This window comes from Parasteatoda tepidariorum, chromosome 8 (assembly GCF_982258835.1).
Source record: "Parasteatoda tepidariorum strain Cologne lab strain chromosome 8, Ptep-v5.0, whole genome shotgun sequence".
Classification (NCBI taxonomy): domain Eukaryota; kingdom Metazoa; phylum Arthropoda; class Arachnida; order Araneae; family Theridiidae; genus Parasteatoda; species Parasteatoda tepidariorum.
Window position 1 is genome coordinate 33,249,052 of NC_141762.1, and position 18,728 is coordinate 33,267,779.

An 18,728-nucleotide genomic window follows, 5' to 3' on the forward strand; every position below is an offset into this window, starting at 1 on the left:
CATATAATATTCTGCTTTTGAAAACATGTAAAACAAATGAGTATATAATTATTAAAGTTTGTAAATTTTTTGTGAAAATTATTTTAAGACGAACATGGCATTTTCATGTTCGTCTTAAGAGGACGCGATACCCAGATAAAAAACCGGAATTGGCAAAATCAGAGTTGTAATAGTCACCCTTTGGGGGCGTCGCTTTGAGGGAGGAGTGAATTGGTACAGTGACAGTGATATATGATAGAGGGTCAGTTAAACTATCCCATCCTTCCCTTAGCAAAACTGAACAATATAAGCATTAGTTTCGAAAAGTGATTCTGGGTACGCGGTCTTTTATTTTTAAACCCATTCTTAGTTTCGTTGTGAAATATCCAGAATAGACATTCTAACTATTTATTTGTATGTAAATAGGTGTTTACAAGATAATGGGGATTACTTATATCTTACAATTAATTCGTTTCAAATTAAAACACCAAGAAGAATATAAATTTTTATTAATGTGTGTGGAATTAATGGAATTAATTAAAGTAACTTAGTTTTAATAATCGGAGCTAGAACTGCTAATTATATTGAGCTGTAAATATATGAAGAAATATAATTATAAAAATTCTGAAAAATACATAATTTATTAAAACGTAGGCAATTTATTAAGTCATAATACAGAATTGAAAAAATTATTAAAACTTATACTAATATAATAAAAAGTTATAAAAATAAAAAAATAAGAATTAATTATAAAATATGATAAAAGAAAAATCAAACGCTTTTTAAATTGCATCAAAGAAAATTTTTGTTTTGATGTATCTTTTTCAAACTTACATTCACCATCCGGGAAAATTTTATTTTCTGTTCTCAATAAATTTTTTAATTTATTTATATTGCTTTGTAATTTTGCTGAATTACAAATTACATTGTTTTGTATTTGTCTGAGAATTTTTCTCCTTTCATTTTCAATAGTTTAAGACACATACGTATATTAGAATATGGGTGTGTGTTTGTGCAAAGGAAAAAGAAAATTTAAAAATAAATATTTCTACACAAAAATAATTTTTTATTTTTTTCCGTTTCAATAATTTTATATTCTTTTCTGTTTCATACATTTCAATCTCCATTTGAATTATTAAAATTTCTGTTTGAGTATTATTTATTTTTGTATTTTAGTATTATTTATTTACTCTCCTTTTTTAAAGCGAATTCTCACCACATATTCCATATTACTTCAGCCTCAGAAAGATGGAATTCAGATGAAACATCTGTTAGCGTATAGTTTGATAATCAACGAATTAAAAAAAAATTTCCCCTCGATTTTTATTTTTCTGTTATTCTACTTTGTTCTCTAAAGTTTTAAAATTTTGTTTTGATCACATCTTGAATTCTTTACTTTCATTTTAATTGTGTATCTATGAGCATTGTGTACCTGTTCATACAGATACATATAAAAGCTAAGAGACACTATATTTAAAAAAAAAAAATGGTCATTTTGTTATTTTGGGTGTTTAAATTCAGTGAAGAAAATTTTCTCGAACTACTTTTTTGATGTATGAAACATATGTTTTGTAACATATGTTTGAAACATATGTTACTTTTTTGTTGTTATTTACGTAATGAAATATAAACTTATTTATAACGCAGATAAGTTTGCAGACATATGTCAGAACTTCGCAAACACAAAAATAAATAATAAATCAAAAGTAGAGAAAATGACTGTAATATTACAAAAAACTCTAATTTTGTGGGCGAAGCATGCAATTAAAAAAACTCTCTAATTAAAAGCATAAAAAATCTTTATTTATAACCATCCTGATCTTTTACTTCCGTATAATCAAGATAAAAACATAAAAAGGAAAAAATAAAAAATTTAAATTACAAAATAGAGCAAATATAAATAGTTTACATGTGTGCATTACAAACAGTATAACTTGAGTCACAAGAAATGTATAATTGCAATAGATTTATTATGTTTACATATGGTGACAAAATGAGGGCTAAAAGCAAGAACACAACTCTTACTTTATCACAGATGGAAAAAAGGAATGTAATATCAAAAAGTTAATTAAAGGTAAAATTGGCAAAGTAAATAATACAATGCTAATTATGGGCATTTTGTAGTAGTTAAAAGTCGAAGTAAACAATTATTTTCTTAAAGTGAACATTTTTCTGTCAATTTTAAATAGCCATCGAAATATCCTGCAAGATATAAAAACGTGTTTCTCAACAAAAGATTTTTAATATAATTTTCTTTAAAAAAGTTTTTAAAGATAAAAGCTATTTTGCAGTAAAATACTAAAAATTGGTGTTATATTTTTTTTTCTAAAAATTTTAATGCAACTCGCTAATATCACCTACATACTCCCCTATCCCCATTGTCTCATGATTAAATTAATCTGAATACATTGTATGTTATTAAATTTATGGTATGTCTTAATGGATTAAAATAAATTAATTGTGACATAAATTAAAAATTGATTTATCCAAAATGTAGTTTTAGCGATGGTTATTTGAATACATATAAAGTAACGACTTTTAATAGCAAGTCTGTCAAATTGCTATAACTACTTATTTTAGAGAATAATAATTCTGATTCAATAATTGCAAATAATGCTGACAAAAAAACAAAAGAAAAGAAAAGAATACTGAAATATAGAATTAAAATATAAAGTCAGGCAAGAATAAATAAAGCAAATAGGCATTATGATGAGCAGGCAATAAAAATTTTAAGAAATGTTAAAATATAATATTCATGTTTAAATCTAGCATTAGTATATAAAACAAAATAAATAAAAATCTGAGCAACAACATGTGTTGCTGAGAAATAAAGAGCATTTGCGAGAAGGAAAATTATAATATACAATCGTTGACACTGTGAAAGCAAAATTTTACTGAGAAAACTCATGATACTAGGCAATTCTGTAAACTAGCACAAGTATTTTTTCGGGCAAACTCATGGTGCTAAATAAATGTGGAAATTTTGAAGATAAAATATGAAATATGCTTGCCGAATGATAAAATATGCTTGCCGAAACAGCATTTTCTGGTATTGCACTAGGCTACATTTATTAATCAATGCCAAGTTGAAAGCCTAAAGGCCCTTTCAACAAGCACTTCGCATTCTGGCTTTGTCTATGTGAAAAGTGAGAGGCTTAAAAAATGTTTTGTGTGAACGGTTTCTGTCATATATTCCGCAAATGTCTTTGCAAGTAGTAACAATGATCCAGGTGCATGATATGAAAGGGTAAATGTTGCATTTCACACTGACGTAAAGCGGCATCCAAGAAGATGATGTATATTTTGGAACTTGCCAAAACTTATTGGTTTTCTCTGTTCATGTCTAAAAAGAAAAGAAACAGGGAAAACCGATTCTCTCTTGTTTCTTGTTATGCTTTCTTCATGCACATTAATGGATTTTTTTTTTTTTTTTTTTGTGTGTGTGCTTTGTGCCCTTGCCATACCAGATATTTTCCGATGAGGTTCATTAAATAAACGTATTAATGATGACAGATAATTATAGTATAAATATCTAACGTAACCCACACGTATTATTCATTTCAACAAAATAACTAATTTTAAACACGCCTTTGAATGTGTATTACTCCATTTGTAAAAAAAAGTTGAAGTTATATACTTTTAAAAGTATGAGATAGTTTGAAACATATAAAAAAATTTAAATACCTGCGAAAAAAGAATTTGAGCTTACTTTAAACGAATTGCTAATTTTCTACCTGCTCACTGTATCTGGGTTTTACTTATTTTTACAGAATAGCGATCCTGATTCATTAACTGTGAATAATTCAGACCGAAAACATAATAAAAGGAGAAAATTATACTAAAATAAAGAACTGAAATACAATTTTAGACAAAAATAAATATAGCATACATGCATTACAGAAAATTAAATTACAACAAAAGTAAAAATATAACGGAAAAATTTATTTATGTCTGGTCGCACCGTGAAAAAAACCTTTTTTACAATTAAACTAAAGCATAACAGCTGTGAAAGTTTGCAACTATAAGAATAACATGTTAAACCTATTATTGCTTCTACTAAAATAACGTTTTTTGGAAAATACATATGATGCTAAAAAATAAGAAAAACATGCAAATATGCAGTTAAAATATGAACTATAAATCAGTAAACACTGTGAACGCAACATTTCTTTAGAATACCATAATACTAAAAAATAATTAGAATTTGCAAATGTGGAATACTACAAGGATCATAAAATTTATTGATACAGTCAAGAAGTATCTTTTCGAATAAACACATAATGCTAAATAGTGGCAGAGATTTGAAAATGGGAAAATAAAACGGGAATAAAACAAATTATACAGGGAAAAAAATTTCCTTTTCAAAAATATACATGACTCTGCACAGTAATAAAAATTAGATTTGAAAATACTAAAATGAAATATGTTCATTTAACTCTGTTAGCACTGTAAAGAAAATGAAACGTATTTTCAGAAAAACTCATTATTATTGAACAGTTAGGAAAATTTACGAAATGGGAAAATATAATATTCATATTTAAAACTAGCAATCTATATTTACGACCATAAAAACCTGAGTAACATTATATGATGCTCAGAAATAGTTAGCATTTGCTAGTGAAGAAATTAAAATATAAATCGCATATCGGTTATTATATCGGATAATTTAAAGAAATTGCCAATTAATAATTTTAGAAAATTAACTTTTATTTAAGAGAAAAATAAATAAAACAGAAGAGAGAGAGAGAAGGAAATATGAATTGCCTGTTATGCACATAATTTCAGCCAAGGATTTGCCCGAAATGGACTTGCACACGGTAAAAATTGTATAAATTAACGAAGAAGTTTTTTAGTAAATTTATTCACAATAACATACAATTAACTTAATGTTTTTATATAGAATTTAATTACTTTATTTGGGTAACCATTGTTTTTTTTTTATCAAATTTTGTCTATTTGTTTTTTGGATAACTAAACATTACTACATAATCTTTTAATTCTACACATTTGATTAAAAATGGTATTAAAATAGATATTTTTAAGAACATTAGAATTCCAAATAATTTATTTGCCTTAAAATAAAAATAATTTCTTTTATAAAATAGACCAACAAAGCAGATATTTTCTCCTTTTATAATACCCAAATCCAAAAAATTAAAGCTATCATTATGATTACGAAGCGAGGTTAATTCCTAGGGGTAAATATTATTAAATAAAAGAGTATATTCATGAAAATTGAAGATAATTAAATCATCAATAAATCTAAAAACAAATTTAATATTAAGAGTACAATTTCTTTTTTTTAGTGCAAACAAAAAATTAGCTAAGAGAGATGAAACGTTAGGTCCTTCCGGTATTCCATCAACTAGGAAAAAAAAAATATCTTTTCCATTTTAAAGATAATTATTGAAAAGACAAAAATTAATTGGAATTTCCCAATAATCAAAATCGCAATTAAAGATTTTTTCAAAACATAGTAATAATTCAAAAGAACATCTTTTAGTTTAGAAAGGGGAATGCTATTGAAAAGATCTTGGAAATCATAAGTGGCAATAGAATTAATTTTATTATGTTTAATAAATTCTAAAATCGGTGGATTATTAGTGATAATCCAAGAAAAATCCTCTTTAATAATATTGTTGATAATTTTATTTAAGTAGTTAAAGAAAAAGGTGCCAAGTTTAATTAGGAAAGTATTAGACCCACATGTGACTGTTCTGAAATTTATTGTAATTTTATGAAATTTAGGACTGATATTTAAGTAAAGAAATTTCATATTGCTAGTTTCAATTTTTAACCTCTTATATAAAGCTAAAAAAAATTTAATGACAATATTATAATTTAAATTACGAAGTTTAAAATTTTTACTATTTTTTAACTCCGTATTTAAAAGTGCTACATAAAATTTTTTACAGAAGATTGCATAATTATTGTTAGCTTAATTGATATATATAATTAACTAATTAAATATATTTATCCTACAATGTTTTGATAAGTTGTTATTGCCAAAATTAAGAAGAAAAAATAATAATAAATAACATAAGGAAATTCGAAAGAAAGTCTTCCATCCTAACTCATTTTAAAGAAAGAGAATGAAATAAAAACTGTTTTCAACCACAACAGAAGACCCCAAGGCTATTTAACCCCTCAACTATTCAAAGAAAGTAAAGAGGCTTTTCTCCTAACCCCCCAAAAGATCTCCCCACTAGAACTCTTACTCGTATTGGTAAATGAAGGGAGGACAGATGGGAGGCGTGGTTTAGGCTCTTTTCCCAATTTTTTTAAGAATTTTTTCATCTTTCTTTCCTAATAACACATTTCATAATTGAAGAAAATAATTACTAGTTATTTCTTCTGGTAGCTTGAAATGTATAGTTCGAGTAAGTGAACTAAAAAATAAGGATTTACTAAATGAATTTTGATAAACAACGGATTTCAAGAAGATGTCTCTATTACCGATATTTAAACTCCATTAATAATTTAAAATTTATGGTAAAACAAAAAGTGATTTCATAAGACCTTAGAGTAAACTATGAACTTTCAAATGCTGAAAGAATTTTTCCAAAATATCAAAATGCAAAAAAGTTATTAGCAAATGAAGCTCCCATAGAAAAAGCATTAGCAGCTGGCATTGAGAGGGTAGGTATTGCGTCCTCTTAAGGTTACTACTTTTGGCAAGGTTATTATTTTTCTTTTTGTTTGTATTCTCTAACGATAAAACTGTTATGTATATATTTTTTAAAGTATTCAAAATTTTTATTTTTTTTTTCTTGTTATTTCAAGTGCACGTAAAAAAAATAAGAGAAATTTGAGGACACGTTAAAATGTAAAAATTTTCTGTCTTCAGAGTTCGAAAGTTTTTGAGGACAATAATGAAATTTAATGGCTGTCCTTAAGATTTGAGAAAATCTGGTCACCTTAGTCCATATATTTTTGTCCGATTTGACATTCTAGTAATTTTAACAATATCGTTTGTTTTCCGCAGATTTTTGAACCATTTCTCTTTTGAATAGAATAAATGACAGTGGCCTTTGAACTTTCGCTATTTGTTGACGTCCCCCTTGTCACAAACCCACCGCTCGTTACATCGGGCCGATGTTTGCGCGCCGTGATTGAGTTTGTTGGAAAGGGAGCAAAGTGAGGAGAGTGCGGGAGATGGGACGACCGAGAACGCTCGGGAAACCCGAAACTTCGAAATACGAAACCCGACGTCGTTTGGGCGCCCGTTCTCTCAGTTCCCCCCTTTTCCCCTTGCACGACACAGCCTATAGGCTATAGCAACACCCCATCTGGCTCTTTAAAAGGGAAGAGAAAGGGGGTTCAGCAATCTTCTTGCTACGCTTTACTACGTTCTTTGCTCTTCGGACCCTCCCCACTCACGTTATAGAATTTTTTTCCCTTCGAATCTTTTGCCATTATTATTTTGTACCCCTCTGTTTTATAAAGATTTTTATATTCGGAATAAAAGGAGCGTCTTTTTGCGAATAGACTTTTTTTTTTTTTCTTCTTTTGCGTTTGAAGACGGAATAATCCTCCGTTTTCTATTTGTTACTGTGAGTATTGAAGGAATATTCTTGGTTAGCCTAGTGATTTTTCGCTATTGATATTTGTTTGTCTCTTGATTTTTCTCTATAGCTTTTATATTCGCTATTGTTTGATATTCATTCGCTGTTTGCAAAAAAATTGCTCTAATGTCTGTCTGAAATATTTTGAAATAGCGTTGAAAAATATTAATTCTTTTTCGTATTTTTGATGTGACGGAGTGGTTTTTCCTCAACTTCGATATCGAGCTGCAATGCATAGTATTGTACTAGTTACGACGATGGTTTTCCTGCAAAATGTGTATAGATATTTGGAGAGAAAAAAACCTCCCCTCAATTTCTTGAAAATTTGGGTTCTTATTGAAAAGACTTCTCTCCCCCTCCCCTCATCGGTAAGCAAAAAGAAAAAAAAAATCTTTGGGAGTGAAGTCTCTATGAGATTGCGATGCGAAGCTGAGTTAATAATTAGACATTTATTCGGAAGTAAGTAAAAGTATTTTAAATATACAGTATTAAGAGCTCCTTTTTTCATAAACTTCAAATTAATTTTTGTATATTATTATAATTCTAAAAATATTTTTAATGACATTTAAAAAGATTTTTAATTATTATAAATTCCAATCCAAAGGCCCGAATCGAAACAGTTGTTAAATTCATGTTATGTTTATAACTATCATCTTTATATTGATTGCACCCAATATTATTTTTGAACTGTTCTTTTTTTTTATAACGATTGATAAATTGATTTTTGGATTGACCCAGATCAGATTTAAAAAACAGCATTTTTTTAGTAGACAAATTTTTTTCTTATGAAGGCGGAATTGTCCTCCGTTTCCTATTTGTCACTGTGAGTAATGAAGACATAATCTTGGTTAGTATTGAATATATATTCTTAGGTCTTGATTTTTGTTGCTTTTGATATCCATTCGCCGTTTTCACAAAAATTGCCAAAATGTCTGTTCGAAATATTATAAAATTTGTAGAATTGAATAATATTAATTCTTTTCCGCTATTTGACATACATCGCTTTTAATAAATATTAATCTGTAATATCTCATTTGCTTTTATTATTCTGAATCAATTACCAGTTGACTGCTAAGCTCGAAGGTTGTTCCCACAAAATAGGCACACATGTTGAAAAAAAAAACTTCTTTAATTTTTGGTGCCTTTGATAAAGAGCTCCACCCCTTCCTGCATCACCGGATTTGCAAGGGCCCTTTTCTGTGACATCTTAAATACGAATGCTATTACAGCTCACGGTTCGCATTTGTCAAAAACAAGCTCTTATCTTACGGGCTTAGGTCTTTCTCCGATCATTCTATTGGTAGTTATTTTCGAATAGTAGTTCGAAATAGTAATGTTACATCTCTGGCAGTTTTACAGTCAGAGAAATACAGGTATAAATTGGTGGTTGGGAAGCGTGGTGCGGTGGCCAGCTTATAACTACCATCATCTGGATTCCTGTCTAAATTGGTTTATGTTTTGGTGCGCGCATACACCAAAATATTAATTAAAAAACAAAATATTTATGTTTTGGAATTAACAGAATTATTTAAAAACGTATGTCTGTAATTTTCTAGCTGCTTAATATTGTTTACATTTGTGATTTCACACAAAAGTTTTCAACTCTATATCATTTGAGTGTGATTGCACAATAAGGGTAGCTAATAGGATCAGCATTATTTTTTTTCTTGTTGCATTTATTTGCAAAAGAAAGCTAATATTTATAAATATATTTTATTTTGAAAAATGTGAGATAGATGTAACAATTTTATCCTTACATTTTTGAAAAAGAATTATTGCTTTTGTTAGAGACTTCATAGTTAACGTATAAACAATTCTAAACTTCATATATTCATCATATAGTTATGTTATCTGTCAGTTGTTAAAGTCTGCTTTTGTCATATAAATAAAAAATAAATTATGACGTGTCAGTGAAGATTTAAACGAAGATTTAAATGTTTAACAACGAAGATTCAAATTCAATTAAATATTGAGTTCGTCATTCTCTGTTTTGAAAATGTTGAAATTTCTAACATAAAATATGAAGAGTAACGCGTTATAAATCAGAAACATTATGAGAAAGGAAAAATGATCATTAGAAATGGATTACGAATTATTTATACACACAGACCGGCAGTGGTTGATGTTAATTTAAAGGAATGATTTGTGAAAAATGATTATTTGGCAGCAAGTAAAAGCTGGATGGAGATTGTTTTAGAAAAAAAGTATTGTCTATCAGTTATTCTGGTTAATAAAATAGGAAAGAGGTGCTATTTTTAGAAGCACATATTATTCTTAGAGAGACAAAGAAGGATAGGTGCTTCGTAACTAATTGTGGACTGACAGCAACTAAAAATTGAATAGAATATTAAAAGATCCGGTTGTGATTATGATTATTTGGTAATGACGAAGATAAAGGAGATGCTAATTATGCGTTCGCAAATGAAGTGTTATGAATTAGAAGAAATCATGATTTTACGGCATAAAGTTAGTAAAATTAAGATAGTAAAATTGTGATTGGTATAGGATATTGGTTCCTTCTTTCCATATTAGTAATGTAAAATGGAAATCCTAATTTTTAAGGATATGAGTAATAGAGATTAATAAATCGGAAGAATCGTGGTTTCGGCAGTACAAGATATGGATAGAGAATTGAACTGTAACAAACTGGACAATTGCCATTTGTTTTTGTGAAAAACGAAATTTCATTAATTTGGAATTTAAAGTCGCTACACGAGGCAGAAACAGGACATAAAATTAGAAAAAGCTTACATGCATCAATATTAAATGTTCTTAATAGTATTTGTTCTTTCTTTCTTTTAGAATTCTGATCTATTATAAGATCTCATCTAAATAAAATAAAATTATTTAAATAAAGTTCTTATTTAATAAAGTACTATCTCATGAACATGGTTGTAGGGATGATGTAGGGTTACACCACAAAAACCGAAAAATGCTACTAAAACATTTAATTTCAATATTCTTTATTTTTCTCTTACATGAGTACAAAAATCACATTGACTGGGGAGATGCAACTTTAGAAATTCATTAGCAAGATTTTTAAAAAATCATCATCAAACAACATCGTATACATCCGTTATATTTTCATCAATAATTGGAACTCCCATAGTTGCTTCTAAGTTGCAATCGATTTTCATTATCGTATCATCAATAAAATGTGCCTCTATTTATAGCCGAACTTCTCTAGAATGGAATTTACTGGACATTTTCCGTTTATTGACATCTCCAAAATTCTGGAAGCATTTAAAGTTTAAAGCATAAACCCGGAAAATATCTAGAGGAGAAAATTAGTTTGCAACTTGAATAAAGAGATAAGCTTAAAGCATTAAAATGGCAGTTAACAAAATAAACGTGCTTAATTGTGTAATTGGTAAAATAATGGAGATAGAGGGAGAGAATATGTGCATCACATTAGGTACTGGGGTAAAGTGTTACAAAATGATGCAAATTTAAAATAAAATGAAGGAAAGTTGCATTAAAATTTTAACAAACAAACGACAAATAAATATAATTATTATGAAAAAAAAACGAAATTTTATTTTATAAAATTGTAGAAGTAAATTTTTTCAACTTTTGGTTCTAAAGATTCTCCATCAGTTTTTTCTCTGAAAAAAATAGTGGAAACCACGGTTACCGTCAACTTTATACACTGATGTTGGTATCTGTGGATATTTTTTTTTCTCTCGTTATTTTTATATTTTATCGAAAAAAATTTCTCATTTTTCTTATCTTTCGGAGTAAGAACTTATATTAAACATGGCATCTCGGAGTCGGCTTACAATCAATCCGTGATGGTAGTTTCTTTAGGTTGCTATTATTTCGCTTTGCTATTAGATCTTTGTTCTTTTTCGAATAAGGTTTACTTCTTTATTGTTTTTTCCCCCCTCAGAAAAGGTTGTCTTTCGAACCTAGCTGAATCGATGGATTTTACCAGATGAAATTGAACTTGATAACTTTGTTTTAAAAATGCTTATAGAAGTTCTGTTTATTTTTTTTCCTCTCCTTTTTTGAGGCATGGAGAGTAGATAATAGATTCAAAAGACGTAACTGAGACTCTTTTGAAAGTTGTAGTGCTTTTTTTTAATTTTGCATTAGTTTTTTTTTTTGTTGTTGGTAAGATTTGAGAATCGTAAACGTCCAGTTAGGCGTCATATTCTGCACTGGATTTTTTTTACTTAAATAAATAAGAAATTCTATGATGTTATGTCTCATGGTACTAAGGATAAATTCAAAGACATTTTTAAAAAAGTGTGTAAATCTATACACATAATAAAATAAAGAATGTGTGTGTGTATACCGGATTATGGGTGAACGGTAGACTCTAAGAATACGAAATTCAGCATGAAGCTGAGTGAGAACAATTGTAAACTTATTTCGAAGCCCAATTTATCTTCGAAATAAGTTTACAATCGAAGAAATGGAATTTTCTCATTGGCTTAGCTGAAGCCATTGTTTTACAGTAAACTATAAAAGATTTAGCTTTGTCAAATATTTTTAAAATAGCATCAGTGTTTCTGTTAGCTTATAGCTCTAATCAAAAAAGTTGTTTACGTCTCGTTCTGTAACAATTAACCTGGCATAATAAATAAAAATTATCTGAATTTTCAACATGATCGCGGTAGCATAAGCGGATAATTTCGCCAGAATAATATTTTTAAGGTTATCTGAAACCACGTGTTTATTTAGTTTAAAGTTATGCTCTTAAAACGTGTTTTTATAAAACTAAATATTTTAAAATCAACGGTAATTGAAATATTGATGACAGTGATTGTTTATTTTGCTAATAATTACTTATTGTTGCTTATAACAATCACTTATTGTTACTTATAATAATTACTTATTATTATAATCTGTGATAAAGCTTTGAAAAATATTGCTAGAAATTGTTGAATCTTAAAAAAACTTAAAAAAAAATTTTTTTTTCTACAAAAGGTAAATTAAATGAGAAACATGGAAACTATGAAAATACAACACAATGGAAACGTTACTTTTTCATAGTCTCATATGATGTATATACAACGTACAGAGCGCAAAATATAAAAAAAATAAACAGACCACCCTGAATAATTTTTTTATTTATTGTTTGGATCTTCACTTTCAATCTTAATGATTCAAGGGGGTGACCTCATATATGGTAATTATTAGGTGCAGATGATATTTTAAGCTACGAAATTAGACACGAAAGCATACTTTCTCTCAATAAACATACCTACCTTTTTTTTCCCGACCTATTTGGATTTCTGATCTGAAAATGTCAAGGATAATCGCAATCTGGGAAATATCTGGGCACCACAATCTGGGTCCTAATAGTTGGTCAGGAGATGTAGTTTGAAGTTTGGACCCCTTATTGTTAATTTTTCCCCCCTTCATATTTCGTCATATCTCTAGAACCTTTTAAGCGAATTGAAACAATTTTGCGCACAATTATAAAATTCGTTTTTCCAAAGATCTACGCAAAAAATAACTTTTAGCGAATACTTATTATTTTTTATTAGTTTTTATTATTAGTTTATTTTATAACAGTCACAAAATTTTTTTTTTGGGAGGGTTGTAGGGAAGGGCATCTAATTTTTTTAATATCATTTTAAAGAATATAATTTTACATGGCAAAATACAAAATTCGAGAGAAATACGAATCGGGTCTTGGGAAATCGAATTTAAAAAAGTTATATTTTATTTAAATAAAAAAAAAAAGATCGATTCTTAAAAGGAGATAAAGAGTTTTCAGAGATATTTGTTAAAATAGGAAAAAAAAAAAAAAAAGAAAAAAAAAAAGAATTTTTCTTTATATATATATTATTTATATATATATATATTTTAAGAAGTTAAGTAGGAGTTTTAAAAATGTGTAGAAGAACAAATATGAGTAATTAAATATTTTTACGAGTTAGCACGCAACTTATATCACAAAAGAGTGAAGCACTACTTATTTGAGAAAACGTTCTTCTGATGTCTTGTAATATAATTGTACCCAAGGGGGCAATTCCGAGACATTTACAAAGAAGAGTAGGAGTTAAAATGTTAAAAAAAAAGTGACAACACTCTTCTTTAAAAACCGTGTCTCTTGAGAATTTATTTTAAGATAGTCGACGCGCCGACAGGCACATGAGGTGTATTTTGAAATTCGTTGATCCAGGGGTGAGAGCTTCTGTTATCAAAAGAGACAGAAAGCTGTTTTTAAATAAGCTCTTTTCATGTTTCTCAAACACTCTCTTAAAACTGTTTGTTTGCTTGCACCTAAGCGAAACTTTTAATTTCTTTTATTTTAACTTCAAAATCGTTTGTTCCTTTGCATTAAACCGAAACATTTTAACTCGTTTATTTTAAGCATAAAATTCCTTTATTTTTAGAGATTAGGGGATAAATATTATATTTAATTTTTTTCCCTCATACTTTTTAATCAGTATTGATAACTTAATATAGCAATTTTATTGCAAATGTTTTTAGTATTATTCTTTATTTTGGAAATAAAAACTAGAACAAATTGGACTTAGGAAATAAAACTAAATTTTTTTTTAAAAAAAATTCCTTTTTAAAGTTCTAATGTATGATTGTAATTTTAAAAATGTAAAAATAATGGTCTATTTCAAATTATTTTTTTGATAAAAATATGTATTATTTACATCTAAATAAGCTTACAAACAAATTTTACCTAATATATTGTATGTAAATTACTTTATGAGTTATGTGGAAGAAATTATTTTATTTGAGAAATATTTTCAGAGATTTATGAGCGTTATTTTTCTGATTTAGGATGCACCATTATCAGTCTCCCTTGGGCTCAGAATGGAAGAAAAAATCTTCAATTTAGCTGACACACATTTTTTCTTTAACGACTTAGAGGTAAGCACTTAGTTGTACACTAATAAAATAATGTTTAAAAGTCATAGCACATCTTATTTAACTATAACATAATAATAAATAATAAGAATCTAAGAGAAAAATATTTTTGACTAAAAGCTGTGCTATTTTTGTAAGTTCTTTATTTGTTTCATAAATTAGTTTCATATTCTTAAATACTTTCCCTGTGTAAGAAACTTAGTGACTTATGCTCTGAAAGTAAATGTTATCATTTCTTCTTCTTAAATGGCACTACTGCCTACTGCGGGACTTGGCTTATTGAATAATGTTACAACAAACTTTTCTTTTCTCTGCCTTAAATTTCAAGTTTGAAATTTTCACCATTATTTTGGCAGTACCTTATCTAGCCATCTTTGTTAGGACATTACTTTGCGACTTAAGTCCAATAGTTTCTAATTTAAGGTTCTTCTCAAACCATTATTTTTGTTCATATTAATGAAAAATAATGAACTGAGGAAAATCATAATGAAAAAAAAAGTTATGGTATAATATTTGAATGTTTTTGTTGTTTCATCCTAGTATGCTGCCTCAAATTTCTTAAGGAATTGTTTCATTTCTCATTATTTATATTAAAAAAAAAATTCTTATTTCTTTTTTAATTTTCTTAAAAATCATTTCTCTCATGATGTATCAATATTATTTTTTAAATTAATATAATATATATTTCTTTATATTTGATTCTTAAATATTTTTTTTTACATATATAAAATTGAAAAAAGGAATTGTACTTTTTGTTAATTACTTCAATGTAAAATGATAATTTAAATTTTTATAGGGAATTTGAAAATAGCTGTATATACAGTATACTAAAATAGTAATTTAATGTTTCTTGAGAAGCATGTTGAAAATAATGTTTATAAATTGTAGTGCTGCCATCTATCAATATATGTTCAAAAGCAATTGTAATATAGTCTGAATAGAAATCTGAATCTAGGAAATTCAAAACATTTTGTTAGACATAAGTTTTTGTAGTGCTGCCATCTATGATTTTTTTCTCAAAGCAATTGATTTTAATAAACTATATCTTTATATGAACTTTTGAGAGATTGTACTTCTGAAGAAATTTTAATGTTTTAAACAAATATTAAAATTTTATAATTTTTAAGAAATTATGCCAAAAGATTTTTTGAAATTGATTCTCATATAAAATGATTGTTCCTAACTTTAAAATAGAGTCTTTGTTTCAAACCAACATATTTATTAAATAAATTAGTTGCAGTGGAATGCTGGTCTCACTCTGAAAATAATTGTATAGTCAGAAATCCCATCTTTTTTAAACTATGGTTTTCTTTTTCAGGAATGTGATCAAGTTCATATTGATGATGTTTCATCAGATGACAATGGACAAGATCTGACGTAAGTTATTTAAGTTACAAATGAGCTTGTTTCAAAATGTTTTACTTCTAAGTTTATAATTGTTAGTTTTATTTACCTCTTCAAGGTTTCAGACAAATTAAAAAAGGAATAAAAATAATTTACCACATTTTCAATTACCCAATAAATGGAATGAAAATGATAATTATTTGTCTTGTACTTAAATTTAAACAATATAAAGTTATGCACAAAAAGTTTAATATTGTTTAAATTTAATTTGAATTTTAAGCAATTATATTTCAGCTTTGATCAAAAAGGGGGTAAAATATGCTTTTACTAAATCCAATAAAAAATAAAAGAAAATCTAAAAGAGCTCTGCAGATCATGATATTAAAATAAATTCTTTTCATTTTAAAATGAAAAATTAATAAAATATTGATTTAAAGGGCTCTGATTTGTGCCTAGGTTAATTTTTTAAAAGAAATTAATTACCATAAGTTAGCAGGTACTTAGCAGATATAAAACATTAACCAGAAAAATTAATAACAGGTGTCTTTTTTTTTGGAATCAAATTTAAAAAGAAGGAAAACTATTCCTTATTTTTCCTGAATGACCATTTAAAAAAAAAAAAAAACTTTTATTTTTCGTTTGATCTTTGAATTTTACTTGATCTCGGTTTTTTTTAGCGATTTTTTCTTTCTTTTTGTTGTTCTTTCTTTCTTTCTTTCTTCTTTTTATTTTAATAATAAGAAAATTTGAGGTGAAAATTATCTAGGGATTGTGTGAAAATCTGCCACCTTTCAAAGGATGCAACCAACAATTATATTTTTTTATAGTTCTGAAAAATACTTTTACATGTATGCATGAGAAATTCTTCTCAAACAAATTTCTCTAAGTTAATTTAATTTTGTAAAAATTTTAATCATTTTGCAATTTTATACTTTGTATTTAATTAAAATCAGATCCTATTTAAATTCATTAAATTAAAAATGGACATACCAAAGGTATAAAAAACAGGGAGGTATTATTTTAAACTTTTTAACTAGCAATAAAAAAAATTATCAGTTAATGATTTGGAGTTGATTCCATGTAACATATAATACACATTGTTTGTAATTATTAAAAATGAAATATCAGTAGCATTTTGCGAGGATGCAAGTGTGCACTTGTGTATCTATGTTTAAAAGCTTATGAATTGAATTCTGTAGTAGGTGGCCATTATTTGAAAAGCAAATTATTATGAGTTTTCAGCATAAAATAATTTTCTTTTTTATTATAATTTTTGTTTAATAAAAAAATATTTTATAATTTTACTGTAATTTTAGTAACTTTAAAAATTTATGTTTCAGGAATTACAATTTTCAAGCTGATGGTTTTCATGCGGCAGCATCAAATGCTAGCATATGTCTAGCTACAGGAGTGAGAGGTGGCGTTGATTGGATGAGGAAGCTAGCCTTTCGATACAGAAGAATTAAAGAAGTGTACAACCAATACCGTAATAACGTTGGAGGTAAGAATTGGAAATTGAAATAAGATCAAATTTAGCTATTTTAGAAAAAATTCTCAGTTAAAAATATTTGTTATTTTTTTAAATGTATTTTTGTTGATTTGTTTAAAATATCACTTGCTATAGTACAATTTTGCAGTAGGTATCTTATTTGCTACAGTACAATTCTGCATTTTTATAGTAGCTTTTTTGCTAAAGTACAATTTTTACATTGCTCTTTTTCTATTGTACAATTTTTTCTACATTAACTGTTTTGCTACAGTACATTCTGCTTTTTTGCAGTAGCCCTTTTGGTACAATACAATGTCTCTTTTACTATGGTACAATTTTCTCTTTTTGATTTAGTTCATATGCTATAATATAATTTTCCTTTTTTGTTGTAATAGCTTTTTGCTGTGATAAATTATAATAAATATTGCGTTTTGCAATCATTGCTTTTATGTGCCTCTAAACTTTTCATTAATAGTTGAATCAGAAATGTTGTCTAAACCTGCTGTATTAAAAGCATCGAAACCAGTTTGGCTGTTCGAGGAAACTTTTTTAGACACTCTCTTCACAGCCAATACAATTTAACTGATTTTATTGCATTTAATTACACCCTGATTGCGATTGACCGCATCTCCTAAATTAATATTTTTTTTCTTCATTTTTGACGGGAATTTCAAATATATAATATATCAAGGTCTGTGATTGCAGAACATTTTGTATGTGGAACATTCATTGCATACATATATCACATTGTTTATTCCCCTATAAAATGTTTGAACAATTTTTGCATTCATGATTTTAGGTCTTTTGGGCCCAGGGAAGAGAGAAGATTGGCTTCAACTTCGCTCTGAAATTGAAGACCTAACTGACAATTGGGCAACTTTGGCCCTTAAATGTTTATCAATCATTCATTCCAGGTAAGTTTTTTTTTAAATCTAAGTTGTTTAACAATACTTATAGTAGTATTGTAAAAAGGTAAGGAATTTAAGTTTAAAGTTAATTTTTCTTTACTTTGAATTCAATTGTATTTGTAGGTCGAGCTGTGTTAATGTATTAGTGACAACTACTCAGCTAGTCCCAGCCCTTGCGAAAGTTCTGCTGTATAATTTGGGAGGTGTCTTTTCTATAGAAAACATATACAGTGCTACAAAAACAGGTAAAGTACTGTAAACTTTATCCATATTTTGTCTCCTTTCACAATACAAGAATACCTAAATTCATTAATTTTAAAATTTCTTACTTAATTATTTAAATTTGTTGAAAAAGTTATAGCATTAAGCAATTCAGGACCATTACATGTTTTATTAACTGGATTGATAGAAGCAATTTTTATCAATTTCTTTCAACTTTTAATTACATCCCGATTAAAGTAAACATCCATTTTAGTTTATTACATGATAAACTTCTCCAAATATTTAAAATAACTCTTCCTGCCTGAAGCTATGGTACTTATTTTAAGAAAATGCATATTTATTGTAGTAGCTATTTAGAATTTAATTTTAAGAACTTTATTT

The 18,728-nt window shown here is 27.4% G+C and overlaps 1 protein-coding gene across 20 annotated transcripts in view; it reads left to right on the forward strand.

Moving 5' to 3' along the window:
- eya (eya transcriptional coactivator and phosphatase 2) overlaps positions 1-18,728 on the forward strand; it is a 152,433-nt gene that overhangs the window by 128,705 nt on the left and 5,000 nt on the right. For all 20 annotated transcript variants that reach the window (XM_016069260.4, XM_071181536.2, XM_016069261.4 and 17 more), the window contains 5 exons: positions 14,298-14,387; positions 15,703-15,761; positions 17,069-17,229; positions 18,017-18,131; positions 18,249-18,370. In XM_016069260.4, the coding sequence (XP_015924746.1) occupies positions 14,298-14,387; positions 15,703-15,761; positions 17,069-17,229; positions 18,017-18,131; positions 18,249-18,370 (547 nt within the window). The remainder of the gene's footprint in view (positions 1-14,297; positions 14,388-15,702; positions 15,762-17,068; positions 17,230-18,016; positions 18,132-18,248; positions 18,371-18,728) is intronic.